The sequence below is a fragment of the Kalmanozyma brasiliensis genome, assembly GCF_000497045.1.
Source record: "Kalmanozyma brasiliensis GHG001 unplaced genomic scaffold PSEUBRA_SCAF26, whole genome shotgun sequence".
NCBI lineage: Eukaryota > Fungi > Basidiomycota > Ustilaginomycetes > Ustilaginales > Kalmanozyma > Kalmanozyma brasiliensis.
In genome coordinates, this window is record NW_015961966.1 from 18,457 (window position 1) to 36,097 (window position 17,641).

The window sequence follows — 17,641 nt, forward strand, 5'->3', positions numbered from 1 at the left end:
AAGTAAGTAAAAAAGTTTTCTATATATCAATTTGATATACCTGTATATAGGTATATAATTACTCACCACGGACAAAAGGAGATTCGAACTCCTAAGGAAGTTTTTGATATTCCAGACAATTAGCAATCGCCTACACCTCGCCAATAGCGGTTTGTCCATAAGTAACCTATATAAAGAAGGTATAACTCAGTTGGTTAGAGTGCGATACTTTTAATATCGACGTCGTAGGTTCGAGCCCTACTATCTTTATATGTTTCTAGGATGGGTTGAATCGAACAACCATTCTCATTACCAAAAAATGATGTCTTTCCTTTAGACGACATCCTACATTTCTACTTATCGCTTTTGTGTAGTATAGAAACGCATTATGTATTGTATTAAAAGATTGTATTTATTTCTTTTTTATATATTGCCGACTACTAGAATCGAACTAGTGTCAAGTAATTACAAGTTACCTATTCTACCACTAAACTAAGTCGACATTTTTTTATAATTATACAAATAGCCTCATCTGCATATTATCTGTATAAATATACTGATCTCTAGGAGAATCGAACTCCTATTAGTAAAATGAAGATCTACTGTTTTACCTTTAAACTAAGAGACCTATCCCTATATATATATATATATAGATAAATAATATTAAGTATCTTAATAAAAAAGAGAGGCTAGTAAATATATTTCGTTATATTTTAATAATTGTATAGGTAGTACTTATGCTTCTATTCTAATATTCTATGTACAAAATAGAATAGACTCTACGAAATTAGGGGCAAAAAAGAATAAAAGAGATAAGGAGGGCGTTTGCCCCTGTTTTCGTAACGGAGACAGAAGAAGGACATGAATAATAAGAAAAAAAAAAATAGAAATAAAAAAAAATAACAAAAATGCTAACACTACTACTACTTATTCCTCTAGCTGGTGCTCTAATGCTAGCACCTATGCAAGGAAATACTCCACAATCAGAATCACAAATGAAACGCCTAGCACTAGGANAAAAAAAAATAACAAAAATGCTAACACTACTACTACTTATTCCTCTAGCTGGTGCTCTAATGCTAGCACCTATGCAAGGAAATACTCCACAATCAGAATCACAAATGAAACGCCTAGCACTAGGAACATCTCTAATTACTTTTGTTCTAAGTATTGTACTATGGGGACAATTTGATTCAAGTACTAGTGAATACCAATTTACGCAAGAATTTAATCAAGTAAATTTTTGTCATCTGCACATTGGAGTAGATGGTATTTCACTTTACTTTGTCCTACTAACAACATTTATTACACCAATTTGTATTCTAAGTAACTGGGATAACATTAAAGATCAACTTAAATACTTTCTAATGTGTTTTCTAGTACTAGAAACACTACTTATTGCTGTATTTGTTGTTCTAGATATCCTACTATTTTATGTATTCTTTGAAAGTGTGCTAATCCCTCTATTCCTAATTGTTGGTATTTGGGGTGGTAGTGCAACACGAGTACGAGCTGCTTTTCTACTGTTCCTTTATACACTATTTGGTTCACTATTTATGCTACTAGCATTCCTAGTAATTTATTACAATGTAGGTTCAACAGATTTTCAAGTGGTATCACTATCAGAAATTAATCTAGAGTCACAAAAACTACTATGGCTAGCTGTATTTATTAGTATGGCTATTAAAACACCACTACTACCATTTTATGTATGGCTACCTCGAGCTCATGCTGAAGCACCACTAGCAGGTAGTGTTATCCTAGCTGGTCTAATTCTAAAACTAGCTACATATGGATATATGCGTATTCTAATTCAATTCCTACCGGATGCCACATCATACTTCTCTCCACTAGTGCAAACTATTGCAGTAATTACTCTAATTTATGCATCACTAGCTACGCTACGACAAACAGATTTCAAAGCTCTAGTTGCTTACTCTTCAATTGGTCATATGGCCGTTGTAGTACTAGGACTATTTAGTAATACTATTCAAGGTATTGATGGAGCTCTGCTGCTAAGTATTGCTCATGGTGTTGTTAGTCCAGCACTATTTATCCTGGTTGGTGGTGTTCTATATGATCGATACCATACACGAACTATTCGATACTACCGAGGTATGACTGCTTATATGCCACTATTCTCCATTATGTTCTTTGTATTTACAATCTTTAATGCTGCTGTACCTCTAAGTGCTAATTGGGCTGGAGAATTCCTATGTCTAGCTGGTGCCTTCCAACGAAACCCTGTGTTTGCTGTACTAGGAAGTACAGGTATTGTTCTAAGTGCTGCTTACTCAATTTGGCTATACAACCGGATTGCATTTGGTGCATGGAGTAAATACCTAAACTACACTACAGATCTAACTCGACGAGAATTCATGCTTCTGCTACCTCTTCTGTTTGTTGCTGTACTATTTGGTATTTTCCCTAATATCATTCTTGATTCTGTTCATGCCTCAACATCAGGACTACTTTACTCTATTAATTAAAATAGTATTGTTCTGAGCTGCTAATTGAAAAATAAAAAATATAATAAGTGCAGAAAATTTATTACTACTGTATATAAAAAGACACTCGATTAATTAATTTTCCCCTCCTTTTTTGCACGCCATACCTTATTCCCCTCTCCAATAAAATAGAATATTTTATTGGAGATGTATAAATAAAGTTAATATAAGAATAGCAAAACATATATAAAAGTACTTTAGTGTAAAGGTGGCACAGCAGATTCATGTCCTGCTAGACCAGTGTTCGAATCCTGGAATGTACTCTATTTAACAAAAAACTTGCATATAACATTCCTTGTTAAAAAAGAAAGTGACCTAATGGTTAATAAATAAGCTGAATGTAACCTTCTAATAAAATTTCTATAGAAACTTTATTAGGCCGGTATAAGTCGACATCAAGGTGTAGTTATACGATATAATAATAATGGGAATTACATTATATACCTCTCTTTAAATTGAAATTGATTAATATGTACGGTTATGATAAATTTCTATAAATCTGATAGGAGTAAAAAAGTTATAAAGAAATTTATAACCTAACCCTAATAAAACTATAGATTTTGTAACTGATTGAAAAAAGGAATCTTTTTTGTATATTGACCTATTATCCACCTTACCAAGGAAACTACGGGCAGAAAAAAGAATCAAAATTCGATAAAAGGGGGAGGTTATTTTCGTTAGTGATCTTAGTGTTTTGAATTGAAGATCGTTTATCTGTGAAGTACAGGGCTCCAGTACCAAACTCGTAAACAAATCCAATAGTAAGTACTAGGAAGAAGATAACAAAAATCCAGAATCCATAAGTACTTGTTTGGTAAAGATTCATTGCATAAGGATATGTTAGAAGAATTTCAATATCAAATACTAGAAATAGGATACCAACTAGATAAAATTGAATAGAAAAAGGATTACGTGTTTGACCATACACTGGTGAGAATCCACATTCGTACGGTGTTACTTTTTCTGAATCAGGTCGGTGTACAGCTAGTAGAAGGTTAGCAAATAGAAGAATAACTGCTAGAATAGGGATAAAAATAAAAAATAGTGTAATAGTATTCATTAGTAATAGAATAGAGATAGAGCTAGAATATGACAGCTATTTAGTAGGATTGATGGTTGAAGTACAAATAGTACGATGATCATAGTTAGACCAGAAATTAGTAGACTATGTACATTTGTAATTGTGGGAGTAGTCACAGTATCTGATGAATTAACAGTATTATCTGTATGTACTACATCCGTTTGAGTATCTTGACTATCGAAATAGATAACTCGGATAATTTTTAGGTAGTAAGAAGCACTAATAACACTTACTAGAATAGCAACAATAGATAGGAAGTAGTAACCACCGTGAGTACTTGAGTATAGAACCATTTGTTTTGCAAAGAATCCAATTAGCGGTGGAATACCTGCCATAGAGAATAGACAAAGAGCTAGACTTAGTCCTAGTAGAGGATTTTCTTTAAATTGACCTTTAAGTTGATCAATAAATTGAATATCTGTACTATTCATTGATTGTTTATTAATAGCTCGATTTGATACTAGATATGATTTACTTGTACTCATAATGTATCCGAATGCAAGAAGAATTAGGAATGTATTTACATTTGTTAGTGAGTATTGAATTAGATAGAATAGGAATGATTCAATTGATTCTTCTGTATTAATAGCTAGAGCTAGTAGTAGGAATCCAACATGACTAATTGTACTGTATGCCAGAAGTCGTTTAATCCGGTATTGACTTAGTCCAACAACTGTACCAATAATAAGGCTAAGAACACTAGTAATAAGTAGTAGATTCTTCCAGATATTAATAGATGTATCATCACCAAGAAGAAGACTTAGTGATTCAAAACTACCTTCTAGTCCAGATTGTAGTTCCAGAAGAAATACAAAGATAGAAATCTTAGGCATTGTTGTTAGCCATGATGTTACGATAGTTGGTACACCATCATATACATCAGGTGCCCAGTTGTGTAGTGGTGCAGCTGCTACTTTAAATAGGAATCCAATACCAATTAGAAGTAGTCCACATGTTACACCACCACTATAAGCAACACTATAAGCAGCAGAAGTAGATCCTGTTACTTGTACTAGAGTATAAATACTTTCAAATTGTGTCAGACCTGTATAACTATAAATTAGTGCTGTACCTAGTAGAATTAGAGCTGAAGATAGCCCACCTAGTAGAAAGTACTTAAGACCAGCACTAGTTGCAGACTCCGAATCTCGGTAAAGTGTTGCTAGAATGTAAACAGCAAAACTTTGTAGTTCAATACTTAGATACATACTTACTAGGTCCGAACTACTTAGTAGCAGTGTAGCACCCATAGATGTAAAAAGAATCATTAGTGAATATTCACTAATTGTCGGAACTACTGTTGTATTTGGTCGTGCAATCGTTTTATCTGTAACAGGTCCCCAACCTAGTAGGATTAGAGCACCTGTGAAAAGTAGAAATCCTTCGATAGCTACTGATACTGTAGTTACATGGAATAGTCCACTGTAGATACCTACTCCGGAAGCTAGTGACTCAATATGTAGACCATTAAAAGCCAGTAGAGCAGAGTAGATTAGAACTACAGATGTAATTCGATTAAATAGACTAGGGGTAATTCGGTAGGAGAAAACAGGAATGGCTACTAGTAGTGAAATTAGACCAATTGAAAGCATTACTAAGGGCTCACCTAAGAAACAGTACTATTTTTATTATCTTCACTAAGCAGACTACTTAATAGTAGTACTATCCACAGACACGTAAGATCTGCTTGTTATTAAAATAATGGATAGGTGTTAAAACCAGATAAACAGTTTAGTAGATGGCAGTACAGGGTATAATTCTTAAATTTTTATACATATTATACTAGTATTCGGAATCGAACCGAAAATGTGAGAGTGGAAGTCCCAAGTTTTACCATTAAACTACACTAGCTCTTTAATATAATCAAGATAGCAAAGCTGTAAACTATATTTGGAGACTATACTATAATGTGTATTCCTATATAAATAAAAGGACATCATTTTTGGTGTAAGTTATAAGAAAAATAGTTTACCTTCAGTTAGACGGACAGACCCTATGCAATCACTAATGATATAAATTTAGATATAATGATTTTTAAAGTTAAAGTTGCTGTTATAAATTGTGGTAATAAATTTAGTAAGCGGCGGATTACTACTTACTTATTATTTTATTACGACCTACAAATAACAGCTATTTATAGACAGACGGCGCACCAGCGCAGGTAAAAGGGGAAAAATAGGAAATAAGAAACCTAAATTTATATTAGTGAGGGTTTGGTTTATCTACTATATTGGTTCCGTTAGACTAAGCTAGATCGTTGACAGATCCAAACTTTTACAGTAAAAGCACCCAGTTCATTTTTAGTTGTATATTTACTATAGTCAATAATTTGTGTTGTGTTATTAGCGGTACGTTGGAAAGAACCAATTAGGTAAGACTTAACAGTGATTCGTGGGATTACTGTCTCGGTTACTAGTCGTCCTGAAACTTGTACTTTAATTCCACTAACATGTGCTGGTAGATTTGTTTTATGTAGACTAGGGTTAGTTAGAATAGCTTCTTGGAAATCCATAAAAGTATTACTAGGAGCATTATAAGCTAGATATTGGCTCAGGATATCACTATTTAGGTATGGATAATATAGTCGAGTAGCGATAACATTTACCTCTTTTTGATATAGTTGGGCAAGTGTAGTACTTAGTTCGGAAAAATCTTTACGGAAAGATCCTGTTGTAACTTTATTATTATATGCATGTGTTGACGAAAGAACGCCGTTAGGTGAGGCAGTATAATAAAAGAATTGAATAGTAACTTTACTACTAGTGTGACTGAAGTTTGGTTTACTGATGAAAAAAGAAGAAGTAGATAGGTTATTATTATTTGAAGTAATATTCTTTTTTGTTGTATTATTAAGTGTACCAAAATAAGCATCAATGATACAAATAGCACTATTATTTAGCGATGTATTTCCAGATAGAGTTGAACCTAGTCCTGGAGATTGTTTGCTAAAAGAGTAGCCACCATAATTATTCATTTGCATTTGTGGCTGTTGTAGACGTCCACTATTTTTTAGGTAAACACTAGGGATTGTTGGCATAATAGTATTCATTTTTGTTATGTAAATGCGCTATAGGCGCGGGATAGAAGTGCTATGTATAAAATGACTTTTTGTGCTAGTAAACCATCTTTCTCCGGTCCTACTAAATTCAAAAAGGATTTTTATTAAAAAACAGGAGAGGGACAGTTAATTAAAAAAAATCGCACAATAAGAAACGAATTATATCACTTTATAAGCCCAACATTTTTCTAGCCTTATTTTTCCTAAAAATACAACATATCTCTGGTGAAACTTAGTTATACATTATATAAAATTATAAATTAGAAGAAGAACTCGGCGGGATCTATTAAGCATAATAAATAGAAAAATGGGTACAATTACCAGTTGCTCCCCCTATAAAATAAATATTCTATTTATTTTATTGGGGGAGCTAGGAGAAAGTATTTTTATTTAACTCTATTTTATCACAGCTAATAAAATAGTGTTATACTATAAAAATAAGGCACTAGAAAGAATCGAACTTTCGCTGAACGTATTAACAGTACGCCACATTACCACTATGTTATAGTACCTACGTACTACCTATTTTTTGTAAAACAAAACTATTTTAGTATAAAAATAATTATGCTATATAAACTATTTTTTATTTAACTACTGTCGGCGTTATTTTTTTTTTTAGAAATTGATTTCTTATATTTAGGATTAATCAGACTGCTGAGACTTGAACTCAGTACTATCACTCCCAAAGTGATCGCCCTGAACCATTAGGCCATCAATCTGTAATATCTTANTTTTTTTTTTAGAAATTGATTTCTTATATTTAGGATTAATCAGACTGCTGAGACTTGAACTCAGTACTATCACTCCCAAAGTGATCGCCCTGAACCATTAGGCCATCAATCTGTAATATCTTATTAAATTCCTATTTTTTATATTTATGATACACTGCCCCCTAATAAAATCTTAGATTTTATAATGGGGGGGCAGGTTAATAGGAGATCCATAACCATAAAAACGGTACACTATAGATAGTAGACAATGTTTTACGATTAAGTTAATCAATAAATTAGTAGTGCTAAACTGAATATATTACTATACGTACATTTGCACCCTATGACGAATTTACATTTCTACAAAAAGAGATGTAGAAAATACGTTAAGAAGTAGTCTTCTTCTTATTTCTTGTAATCTAATAAGGTGTGCTTCGTGCTTAAGATGCTTTCAGCGCTTATCTGTCATGATTGTGGCTACCCTACGGTGCCATATCTAAAAATAGACTTAACAATAGGTACACCATGGAATCATCCCCAGCGGTCCTTTCGTACTAACCGGAGGTCCTTAATCGATTACTTTTTCCTTCAGAAGATAGGGACCATACTGACTCACGTCGTATTGAACCCAACTCGCGTACCTCTTTAATCAGCGAACAGCTGAACCCTTCCAAGCTACTACACCTGGAGGATGAGATGAGTCGACATCGAGGTGTCAAACCGTTTGGACAATATGAACTCTCGCAAACGATAAACCTGTTCATTTTTTTTTTTCATTACTAATAGCACATTTAATACTATTTTTCTATATATCACTATATAGTTTAGACTATGTCATCATTTAATGACTAATACAATACTAACCCTGTTGAAATCAGANTTTTTTTTTTCATTACTAATAGCACATTTAATACTATTTTTCTATATATCACTATATAGTTTAGACTATGTCATCATTTAATGACTAATACAATACTAACCCTGTTGAAATCAGAGCTTACTAATAAAATAATAATAATAGAAATTAGTATTTATCCGGCTTATAAAATTTCTATAGAAATTTTAGTAGGGCCAGTAAATTTTTATTGTTCATTTTATATTAGATTATTTTATTTTATTTTATATTTTCGTAGTATGTATTAGTACTGTCAAATGTCGGGCGCTCGTGTCCAGATTATTGTTAGTGCAACTCACTGATTAGTCGTTGAACTTTCTTACATCACTATCTACAAATATAGATATACACTGATTTAAGCTTAGCTGCAAGTTGTCTTATTAGTTTATAAGATTTTCTTGCAATTCACCCGATTTTATATCTATCTACTTTTATGTTATGAATTTCAATGTTAACACAAATAATGAATAGATAGGGACAACAGTTTATCCCTAGCGTAACTTTTATTTCTTGAGCGATGACCATTCCATTATGAATCACCGGATCACTATATCCTACTTGCGTATCTGATCGACCTATCAGTCTTTCAGTCAAGCATGCTTATACTATTACGCTTTAGTAAACTTTACATAGTTCATTGGTTTCTGACCAATATATGCATACCTTTGAAGGCCTCTGATACTTTATTAGAGGCTACCGTCCCAGTCAAACTGACCACCTGATATTTTCCCACTAATACATTCACTGTATTCTATAGGACAAATTCTCTATGACTTAAGATAAATTCTTAAAGATGTCCCTATATAAGTTATAGAAAAAGACTATTTAAAGTCCTTATAAATAGAAATACTTCTATTTATAGCCATAGAAATAACTCTATGAATATTAATATTGGGGGAATATTAAAAAAGAACTTATAGAAAAATAGTACTAGAAAATTTTAGTAGTATTTAATAGAATCGTTACTAGTATTAGGTTATAGGTTATTTTCTTATTTAGACTAGTCAAGGTATTTCACTGATGTAGAAAAATATCTACTCCCTTGTATACTACACCTAGCTATAAAAGAAACAATATCAAGCTACAGTAAAGCTGCATAGGGTCTTCCCGTCTAACTGAAGGTAAACCGCATCTGCACGGCTAATTCAATTTCACTGAGATGCTTGTGGAGACAGCAGGGCCACGTTACCTCATTCATGCAGGACCACATTTAATGGCCAAGGAATTTCGCTACTTTCAGATCCTTATAGTTAAGACCGCCATTCACCATGGCATCAGTTAGTGACTCTATTTATAAATAGATCACCTTCTTTACACGACATGGCATTGGGCAGAGTTCACAACTTATACAAGTACTATTCGTCTTAGCAAGTTGCTGTGTTTTTGGTAAACAGTCGCAGCCCTCGATTTTGTGACACTCAGAATTTTTAATATAATTGTTTATTCTGGTTACCCTTATCGTCTAACTTACGGGCACAATTTGCCGAGTTCCTTCACAAGCATTATCTCTACGCCTTAGTATTCTCTACCTACGAACCTGTGTCGGTTTAGGGTACGGATTCACTATATATATAGTGACACTTACTTTTCTTGATCTAACATTCATCTCTAATATGATCTTTCCCCCCTAAAATTGTATAGAGCGCAGAAGCTACTTTGCTAATTTTCAAACAGAGGAATAATTATTATATATAGATAATTCAGTGTAATTCTAGTAGTTCTCATCAGATATAGACGTTCGCCTATAGTCCTTAGAGTCCGCATAACTCATGGCAGATTAACTTCTCCATGAAACCCTCTCGTATTCGGCGAGGAGTGTTTTAACTCCTTTCTACGTTACTCATGTCAGCATTTTCTCTTCAGTACTGTCCAAAAAATGAAACATTTTTCTTCAATCAGATACTGAGTGTTCTGCTACCCTTATTTATAATAAATAAATATTATTATTATAAATAGTCACGGTGTAGGTATATTGTCTAAGACCCGTTAATTTTCGACGCTTCTCTCCTCAAATTAGACCACTGAGTTGTTACACTATCATTAAAAGATGGCTCAAATTGTTCTATAATTTTCATTACAGTTTAGACTATACCTTCAACTCTATATTTACCTTAGACCTAGCTTACAATTAAACATAGATCATATTTATTAATGAAGGGGAATAATCAACCCTAAAACATATTATCGAACTAACTTCAGGATTATTGATAGAAAAGTAACTTTATCTACTTTTCGTTTCAGTCCTCCTCGATTCATATTATAAACTAGATTAACAATCTCTTCTAGATCAGCATTTGATTTTACTCGATTTTTCGTAATAATTTCCCATGCTTTAAGAGTTGGTTCAACATAGAGCTGTTTCACCGTATTTAGATGAATTGATAGTAGTAGAGGTTGAATCTTTTCTAGTAGATTTTTATAACTATGAATTCGAAATACACAAGCATCTTTATTAGTATATTTTTTTACTTCACCACAACCAAAGTATTCCATAAGTGCGATAAGCACAATATAATCATCATTAGCAGCCCGGCGGAGCCGGGCAGGAGTTACTTGAAAAAAACTAGTAATTCGAGAGGTTGTCGTACTGAAATTAAACCCAAAACTTCCGTCCCCATCAATAAGCCCTGCCAGATATTCTAGTGTTATAGATGTGTTCATCTTTTGACTAAAATCTAGCATTAGCGTATTAGAATTAGTTGCTTCATTATATACAGAAGAAAATTCTGGAGAACTACTCTTAATTGTATCGAGAATCAGTTTAAGAGATTCAGGATTCCGGGTAGAAGTATTGTTCATAAAATAACATAGATTAAGAATATCTAGGAAACCTTTAGCAGTAAGATGATGATTATCATTTATTGCTAGAACAACTTTACGGAAGATTAGATAGGATACAAACTTTCCACCCATTAGCGGGTATTTCTCAAAATGTGGTAGAACTACAGTTACAATTTCTTTTACTGAAGTAACCACAATACTAACACGATCACGATTAATAACAAGTCGTCCTACACCGCCGAAGGCATAAGTGTGAAGAGCTTGCATTAGTTCAAGATCATGAATACCTTGAGAAAGTTCGAAAGTAGGTACAAATCGATAAAGGAATTTACCTTGAGGTTGTTTTTTAATTAGAATTATAAAACTTCCATCAGCTTGAGTAAATCCTGTTAGCCACCAAGGGCTAAACTTAAATAGTCGTGTGTTCATAGCTTTCATTAATAAATATATGTAGTAAACTGAGATTCATAGAGTGCCAACGTCTTATAATGTATTAGTAAGAGTAAACCCTTACATCATATCACTATCTCTTCTTTCGAATCAGTCGTTACAGGGTCAATATCAAAGTGAATGCTGTACAAGGCATTCATATTTAAGAAATCTCTACGATGATACGACTTACCCACGGTATTACCATAGCTTAATTAATTAATTAAAACAAATTAAACGTTAGGCTTCACCGTTTTGAGTTGGTACTATAATAGTAATCACTTACTATTGAGGCACTGACGGTCTCCCCGTACCTCCAAGCCTACTTCATGGTTGTATTAGGAGTTAAACTTTCTTATATTCACTTAACAATATTTTGGGACCTTAACACGTGCTCTGGGCTGTTTCCCTTTTGTCTATCCACCTTATCATGAATAGACTGTGCCCTTATCATTCACTATTATCCTTCCGAGGTTAACCATCAATGGTAGAGTTGTGAAACCCCCCAATTTAACATAGTGATATAAAATATCTGGCTAATGTATGATGATCAGTGCTGTACATATAAAAGTGTAAATAAAGGCCCTACCTAAATAGGTTTCGCAGAATACCAGCTATCATCCAAATTAGATTGGCCTTTCACCCCTTACCACAGCTCATCAGAGAATTTTGCAACATTCACCTGTTCGGCCCTTTTTTAGCCTGGCCATGGTAAGATCATTTGGCTTCGGGTCTAGTTCATAAAACTATTTTTGATCCACTTATTATAGTCGCTTTCGCTTAGATTATTCATCTTGCTCTATAAACTAACTCGCTGACCCATTATGCAAAAGGTACGTTGTCATTTTTTACTAAAACTCCAACTGCTTATAGGATTACTAGTTCAGGTTCTATTTCACTAGTCATCTACTTACTTTTCACCTTTCACTCACGTTACTCTCCACTATCGCTAGATATGTTATACTTAGCCTTGGAGGATGGTACCCCCTTATTCATACAAGGCTGACGTCCTCATATTACTTAATAACACTCTCACTTTCATCACATACAGGACTTTCACCTTCTATGGGATTAAAAAAATATTTCTATTCTTTTAATGTCTACTTATTCCAAAGTACTATGCGTGTTAGTGAAAGTTTTGGCTATTCTGGTTTCACTCACCATTACTCCCAGAGTCTCTTTTGATTTCCTTTCCTATTGGTACTATAATGTTTTACTTCCCAACGTTCTATACTACTTGGTTTACCTTAGGATTGTATAAATATTCTGATTGTATCTATACTTTTAGTATTCTACTTCCTTTTCAACATATCTGCTAGGCATCCCTAATAATCCCTTTAATTACTTAACCGTACATTCAACATTGTCATCGATTCCTATATTAATTCTTATTTTTAGCTATTTACACTCGCACGAATAAAATAAGAAAATCTCTTCCATTTTTTATAAAAAGAATGCGCACACACAAAACAAAATGTACATGCAGTATTATATAGGATGATCCTGTAAGGACGATAATATTAGTATATTATCAGGTATTTATATAATAAATAAAATATTAAAAAAGAAAATATAATCACTGATTATATTACCTTGATAGTTTTATAGTAATTATTATATAGTATATTTTAGTAGTAGGGGCCTATAAAATCCTTAGTGAATTTTATTGACGCGATCTACAAGACCTTTTCTTTGAAAATACAGATTATCAGTCCGGCCAATAAAATTTATTGGCCGGACAGCGTGATGAGCTAATTTTCTAATACGGTCCTATTTTTATTTTTATTATGAACAACTTTCTACTTGATTTTCTAGCACTGGGTGCAATTCTTTCTGGAATTCTAGTTATTACATCAAAAAATCCAGTTATTTCTGTACTATTTCTAATCTCAGTATTTGTTAATGTAGCAGGTTACCTTGTGCTACTAGGTGTAGGATTTATTGGTATCTCTTATCTAATTGTATATGTTGGAGCCATTGCTATCCTATTCCTATTTGTTGTTATGATGCTTAACCTACAACTAACAGAACTAAGTGCAGTAGGTACAGAGTATACACAAAATCTTCCACTAGGTACAATTATTGGAAGTCTATTCCTATTTGAACTAGTATCAATTGTACCTGGATTTACTACCGGATCAGAAAACGGTACATTTAATATTAGTACAGTAACTAATCTTCTACCTCAAGCTGAGCTAGGTGTACTTAATTGGTTTAATTCTGTATTCCTGGGTGTTGAATCAGCACAATACAGCCCTATTAGTGATGTACATTACACATTTAATACAGCTGCTGCTGACACACAATTTGCTAGTTTCCTACAAATTCAAAGTATTGGTTATAGCATTTATACTACTGGAGCACTATGGCTTATTGTTGCAAGTGTAATTCTTCTTCTTGCAATGGTAGGACCTATTACTCTTTCTATGAGCAAAACTCCTGCTAACTAACTTTTCCCCCTAGTAAAATCGAAGATTTTATAATGCCCCCATAAAAATCAAAGATTTTATAGGAAATTACAATAAATTTTATATTCTTTGGGCGGGCCCACCCTAAGTGATAATAAAGAAAAGGTAAATGAGTTTATATTAAACAAAATGAAGCCTACTTTTTTATTTATCTATACTTTATATGGATAGCTTTTATAGGGTAAGAGTCGAGTACAGATGGCTTCTGTTGGGGAACTGCAAATTCTACCATCCAGGGTTCAATTCCCTCTTGACTCTATAATATACCTTATAAGTTATTCTGTTACTCCATTTTTTAGACCTCTAGTAAATAATTTAGTTAGATAGTATAGTATATTGCTGTTATCTGAGAAAGATTCAGTATAGTAAAAAGGTACATATAAGAATATCGTATAATGGTAATACAATGATCTCCAAAGTCATTTATGTTGGTTCGATTCCAGCTGTTCTTGTTATTACTAATTTAGAAAAAAGAATCTATTTATTGAATTGTATAGGTACTGGAAACATCTTTAATAAAGATATTCAGCATCTGTTCACCAGCTAGTGTTTACCATAATTTAATAGACATTCTTTATTTTTTATAGGCATACTGGCGTATCACATCATTGTTATTTACTATGCTTGCTGCTGCTAAATACATCGGATCAGGAGTTGCTGCTCTAGGACTAATCGGAGCCGGAATTGGAGTTGGAATCGTATTCGCTGCTCTAATCCAAGGAGTTTCACGAAACCCAAGCCTACGAGGTTAAATGCTGGCCTCTACAGGGTGAATTGCAAGGACATCTTATTTATAAATAAGACAATTTGCAGCTAAGCTTACGTCAGTGCCCTTCTAGTTGATTAACTAGAAAGTGATGTAAGAAAGTTCAACGACTAATCGGTGAGTTGCACTAACAATAACCCGGACACGAGCGCCCTGCTATTTATAATTTTGTTATAGATAGAAGACATAGTCTAATCTAGTAGGTGACTACTAGCTAACTTATTAAAAAAAGTTAGGTCATACCTGATAACAGGTATGTTTAATACCCAATGCAACTATTTACTTACGCAATCCTAGGATTTGCCCTAAGTGAGGCTACAGGTCTATTCGCGCTTATGGTATCATTCCTACTACTTTACTCATAATTATTGAGATAAGGTAATGCTACGTTAAACCTATCCGGGGGAGACATTGTTTCCCCTTTCATAAACTCGGGAAAAAAGAAAGAACCTAAAGATAATTTACTTGATTTATAAAATTTTTATAATTAGCTAAGTATTTTAGATATACCGGCCGCCTCCAGCGCCGATACTAGGAAGGCTAGCTATTTTATAGTATATTAGTTGTATAGGTATATGCATCAATAAATGTGAGTGTGTTGAAATTGGTAGCCAAGTCGACCTTAGGAGTCGGTAGTCTTAGACTGTGTAGGTTCAAGTCCTATCACTCACAATATGATTAGTTTACACTGAAATAGTTAACTCTTAAGTACTAGTCCTTGATTTATCTATATGAATTTGATAATAATCCTTTTAAATTAGGTAGTAAATTTAAAACTCTAGATTTTTTTATTTCATAAGAAATTATTTAGTAACGTTTTCTTATTAAAAAGCATACTTAGCTAAATTGGTAAAGCGCCTAACTTCGGATTAGGAGATTTAGGGGTTCGAGCCCTCTAGTGTGCTATGCAAAATAAATGAAAAACAAACATATTATTAATTATTATCCTAATTGTACTAATATCATAAATAAATACATACAAATATAAATATATACCGTTTTTTAAGAGAAGATCTTTTTTACTATTAATTTTTAATCTATAAATAATAATAGTAAGGAATAAGAATAAAGTAAGCTGGGAGAGGGACTCGAACCCTTCGATTTACCAGTATGAATGGTATGGTTTAACCAGTTAGCCTATTCCAGCAATAGTTCTTATTAAAAAATACAAGAAAAAGGAGGGGAGGACTAATTATAAGTAGGACAAATTTTGTTAAAATAGACATCTTGATTAATATTAAATAAATAAAAATTAAGATGAGGGTTCTATTTTATTAAATAAAACTATAATATACAATAGCATATTAAAATGAAAGAAAGGAACTTTTCCAACATTTGTATACTAAATAGTGGATTATATTAGGAGACAGTTTACATAAAAAATCTGGGTTTTAGTAGTACTAAAAGTATTTTTATTATTTTCTTTAACTTTTCTCTATCCTAGATGGAAATATTTTCTACTATTAATAATCTCGGACCTTACTACTTTATTTAAGTATAATCTATATAATATAGTCATACCTATATAAACCTAATTTGTCTGTTACCCTCCTGTTTTTAATAAAATACATCATCAAAGATTCCTTTTTATTAGGACCGGGGAAACAATTAAAGTCTACGGGTAAAACTCCGGACTTGAACCGGAATGAACACAACTCCACAGATTGGCGCTTTACCAATTAAGCTAGTATTACCTTACTATTAAATTAATTATATACCTATAGTATACTATAATTTATTTTTTATACTCCAGAGTAAGATTAACTATTTATCGTTAAATAATTTCTTTTTTAATAAACTCTTCATCTCGGTTTATTAGTAAGCGTGAAATACTTTAAATGACAATTTATAAATAAACGGAAGAGGAGGATCTTCAAGGTCTTTTTATTTTCTATAAAAAACAAAAAGGAAGGTACGGGGGAAGAATTATTAGTAGCGTTACTAATGTATGGAAGACATACCATTGCAACAAGTAGTACTAGAATTAGTGGTGCATTGATTAGTGCAGCATTAAGTAGTACAGGACTTAGTAGAATAATAACTAGAGTTACTAGAGCAATAGCTAGGTATAGAGCATAACTAGTTAGGTTTCCAGTATCCAGTTTAGCAATATCTTTACTTCCTGATGTAAGTCCAGTAGCTAGACCGTAAGGTCCTACTAGTTCAATAACTCCACGATCTAGTACTTTACTAATAACGTATCCCAGTTGAAGTCCACCATTAATAATATAGTGGTTGTAGATAACATCAACATAGTATTTACCATTGAAGAATCGGTAAAGTTTTAGACCTACAGGGTTGTTAGTTAGTTGAATTAGGAAGTTAGGGATTACGTGATAAAAGTAAAGTGCTGATCCTGCACCAAGCAGTGTTAGCACTGCTGGAAGTAGTTTGATACCTTGACTCAGAGAGAATTCTGCTTCAATTAGACTAATGTGTGAAGGGTGTGTAAATAGACTAGGAGATAGGAAGTCAGAACCCATACCAACAAATAGATCTCGTGCAACGTATCCAAAGAAAATAGCTAGTAGTGATAGAATAATTAGAGGAATCATAACAATTGTTGGTGCATCATGTGTATGTAGATATACTGATTTACTTGCATTAGGGTATGTTAGGAATGTTAGACTAATAAGTCGTAGACTATAGAATGCTGTTAGGCAAGCACTTAGAGTACCAAGCCAGTAAGCAACTTGTCCTGAGAATTCATATTGTCCATATGCAACTTCTAGAATAAGATCTTTACTATAGAACCCAGTTAGCCAAGGTAGAGCCATTAGACTTAGGCTACCAATTAGAATAGCTGTATATGTGAAAGGTAGGAATCCAATTAGACCACCTAGTCGTCGTTGATCTTGTTGATCATATGTAGCATGTAGTACAGCACCAGCTGCTAGGAATAGTAGAGCTTTAAAGAAAGCATGGTTTACAAGGTGAAATAGTGCAACGTTATATTGACTTAGACCA

At 33.0% G+C, this 17,641-nt stretch overlaps 1 protein-coding gene and 15 non-coding genes across 16 annotated transcripts; 5 read left to right on the forward strand and 11 right to left on the reverse strand.

The window, feature by feature from the left end:
* Positions 1-68: 68 nt before the first annotated feature.
* On the reverse strand, positions 69-157 carry PSEUBRA_006487. Its single transcript has one exon. It is a non-coding gene; the product is annotated as a tRNA-Ser (tRNA).
* An 18-nt stretch (positions 158-175) lies between these two features.
* Positions 176-249, forward strand: PSEUBRA_006488. Its single transcript has one exon. It is a non-coding gene; the product is annotated as a tRNA-Lys (tRNA).
* A 7-nt stretch (positions 250-256) lies between these two features.
* Positions 257-327, reverse strand: PSEUBRA_006489. Its single transcript has one exon. It is a non-coding gene; the product is annotated as a tRNA-Gln (tRNA).
* Positions 328-410: 83 nt separating this feature from the next.
* PSEUBRA_006490 lies at positions 411-481 on the reverse strand. The gene has a single exon. It is a non-coding gene; the product is annotated as a tRNA-Thr (tRNA).
* A 55-nt stretch (positions 482-536) lies between these two features.
* On the reverse strand, positions 537-607 carry PSEUBRA_006491. Its single transcript has one exon. It is a non-coding gene; the product is annotated as a tRNA-Glu (tRNA).
* Positions 608-2,678: 2,071 nt separating this feature from the next.
* PSEUBRA_006492 lies at positions 2,679-2,749 on the forward strand. The gene has a single exon. It is a non-coding gene; the product is annotated as a tRNA-Met (tRNA).
* Positions 2,750-4,345: 1,596 nt separating this feature from the next.
* PSEUBRA_003862 (NADH:ubiquinone/plastoquinone oxidoreductase) lies at positions 4,346-4,639 on the reverse strand (the record flags this gene model as incomplete). Its single annotated transcript, XM_059465178.1, has 1 exon — positions 4,346-4,639. A coding segment is annotated over one exon (294 nt), but the record flags the coding sequence as incomplete, so codon positions are not given.
* Positions 4,640-5,347: 708 nt separating this feature from the next.
* PSEUBRA_006493 lies at positions 5,348-5,418 on the reverse strand. The gene has a single exon. It is a non-coding gene; the product is annotated as a tRNA-Gly (tRNA).
* Positions 5,419-7,065: 1,647 nt separating this feature from the next.
* On the reverse strand, positions 7,066-7,137 carry PSEUBRA_006494. Its single transcript has one exon. It is a non-coding gene; the product is annotated as a tRNA-Asn (tRNA).
* A 134-nt stretch (positions 7,138-7,271) lies between these two features.
* On the reverse strand, positions 7,272-7,345 carry PSEUBRA_006495. Its single transcript has one exon. It is a non-coding gene; the product is annotated as a tRNA-Pro (tRNA).
* Positions 7,346-7,395: 50 nt separating this feature from the next.
* On the reverse strand, positions 7,396-7,469 carry PSEUBRA_006496. Its single transcript has one exon. It is a non-coding gene; the product is annotated as a tRNA-Pro (tRNA).
* A 6,820-nt stretch (positions 7,470-14,289) lies between these two features.
* On the forward strand, positions 14,290-14,360 carry PSEUBRA_006497. The gene has a single exon. It is a non-coding gene; the product is annotated as a tRNA-Trp (tRNA).
* Positions 14,361-15,263: 903 nt separating this feature from the next.
* On the forward strand, positions 15,264-15,346 carry PSEUBRA_006498. The gene has a single exon. It is a non-coding gene; the product is annotated as a tRNA-Leu (tRNA).
* A 159-nt stretch (positions 15,347-15,505) lies between these two features.
* On the forward strand, positions 15,506-15,579 carry PSEUBRA_006499. The gene has a single exon. It is a non-coding gene; the product is annotated as a tRNA-Arg (tRNA).
* A 168-nt stretch (positions 15,580-15,747) lies between these two features.
* Positions 15,748-15,821, reverse strand: PSEUBRA_006500. Its single transcript has one exon. It is a non-coding gene; the product is annotated as a tRNA-Met (tRNA).
* Positions 15,822-16,294: 473 nt separating this feature from the next.
* On the reverse strand, positions 16,295-16,368 carry PSEUBRA_006501. Its single transcript has one exon. It is a non-coding gene; the product is annotated as a tRNA-His (tRNA).
* Between the last annotated feature and the right edge of the window lie 1,273 nt (positions 16,369-17,641).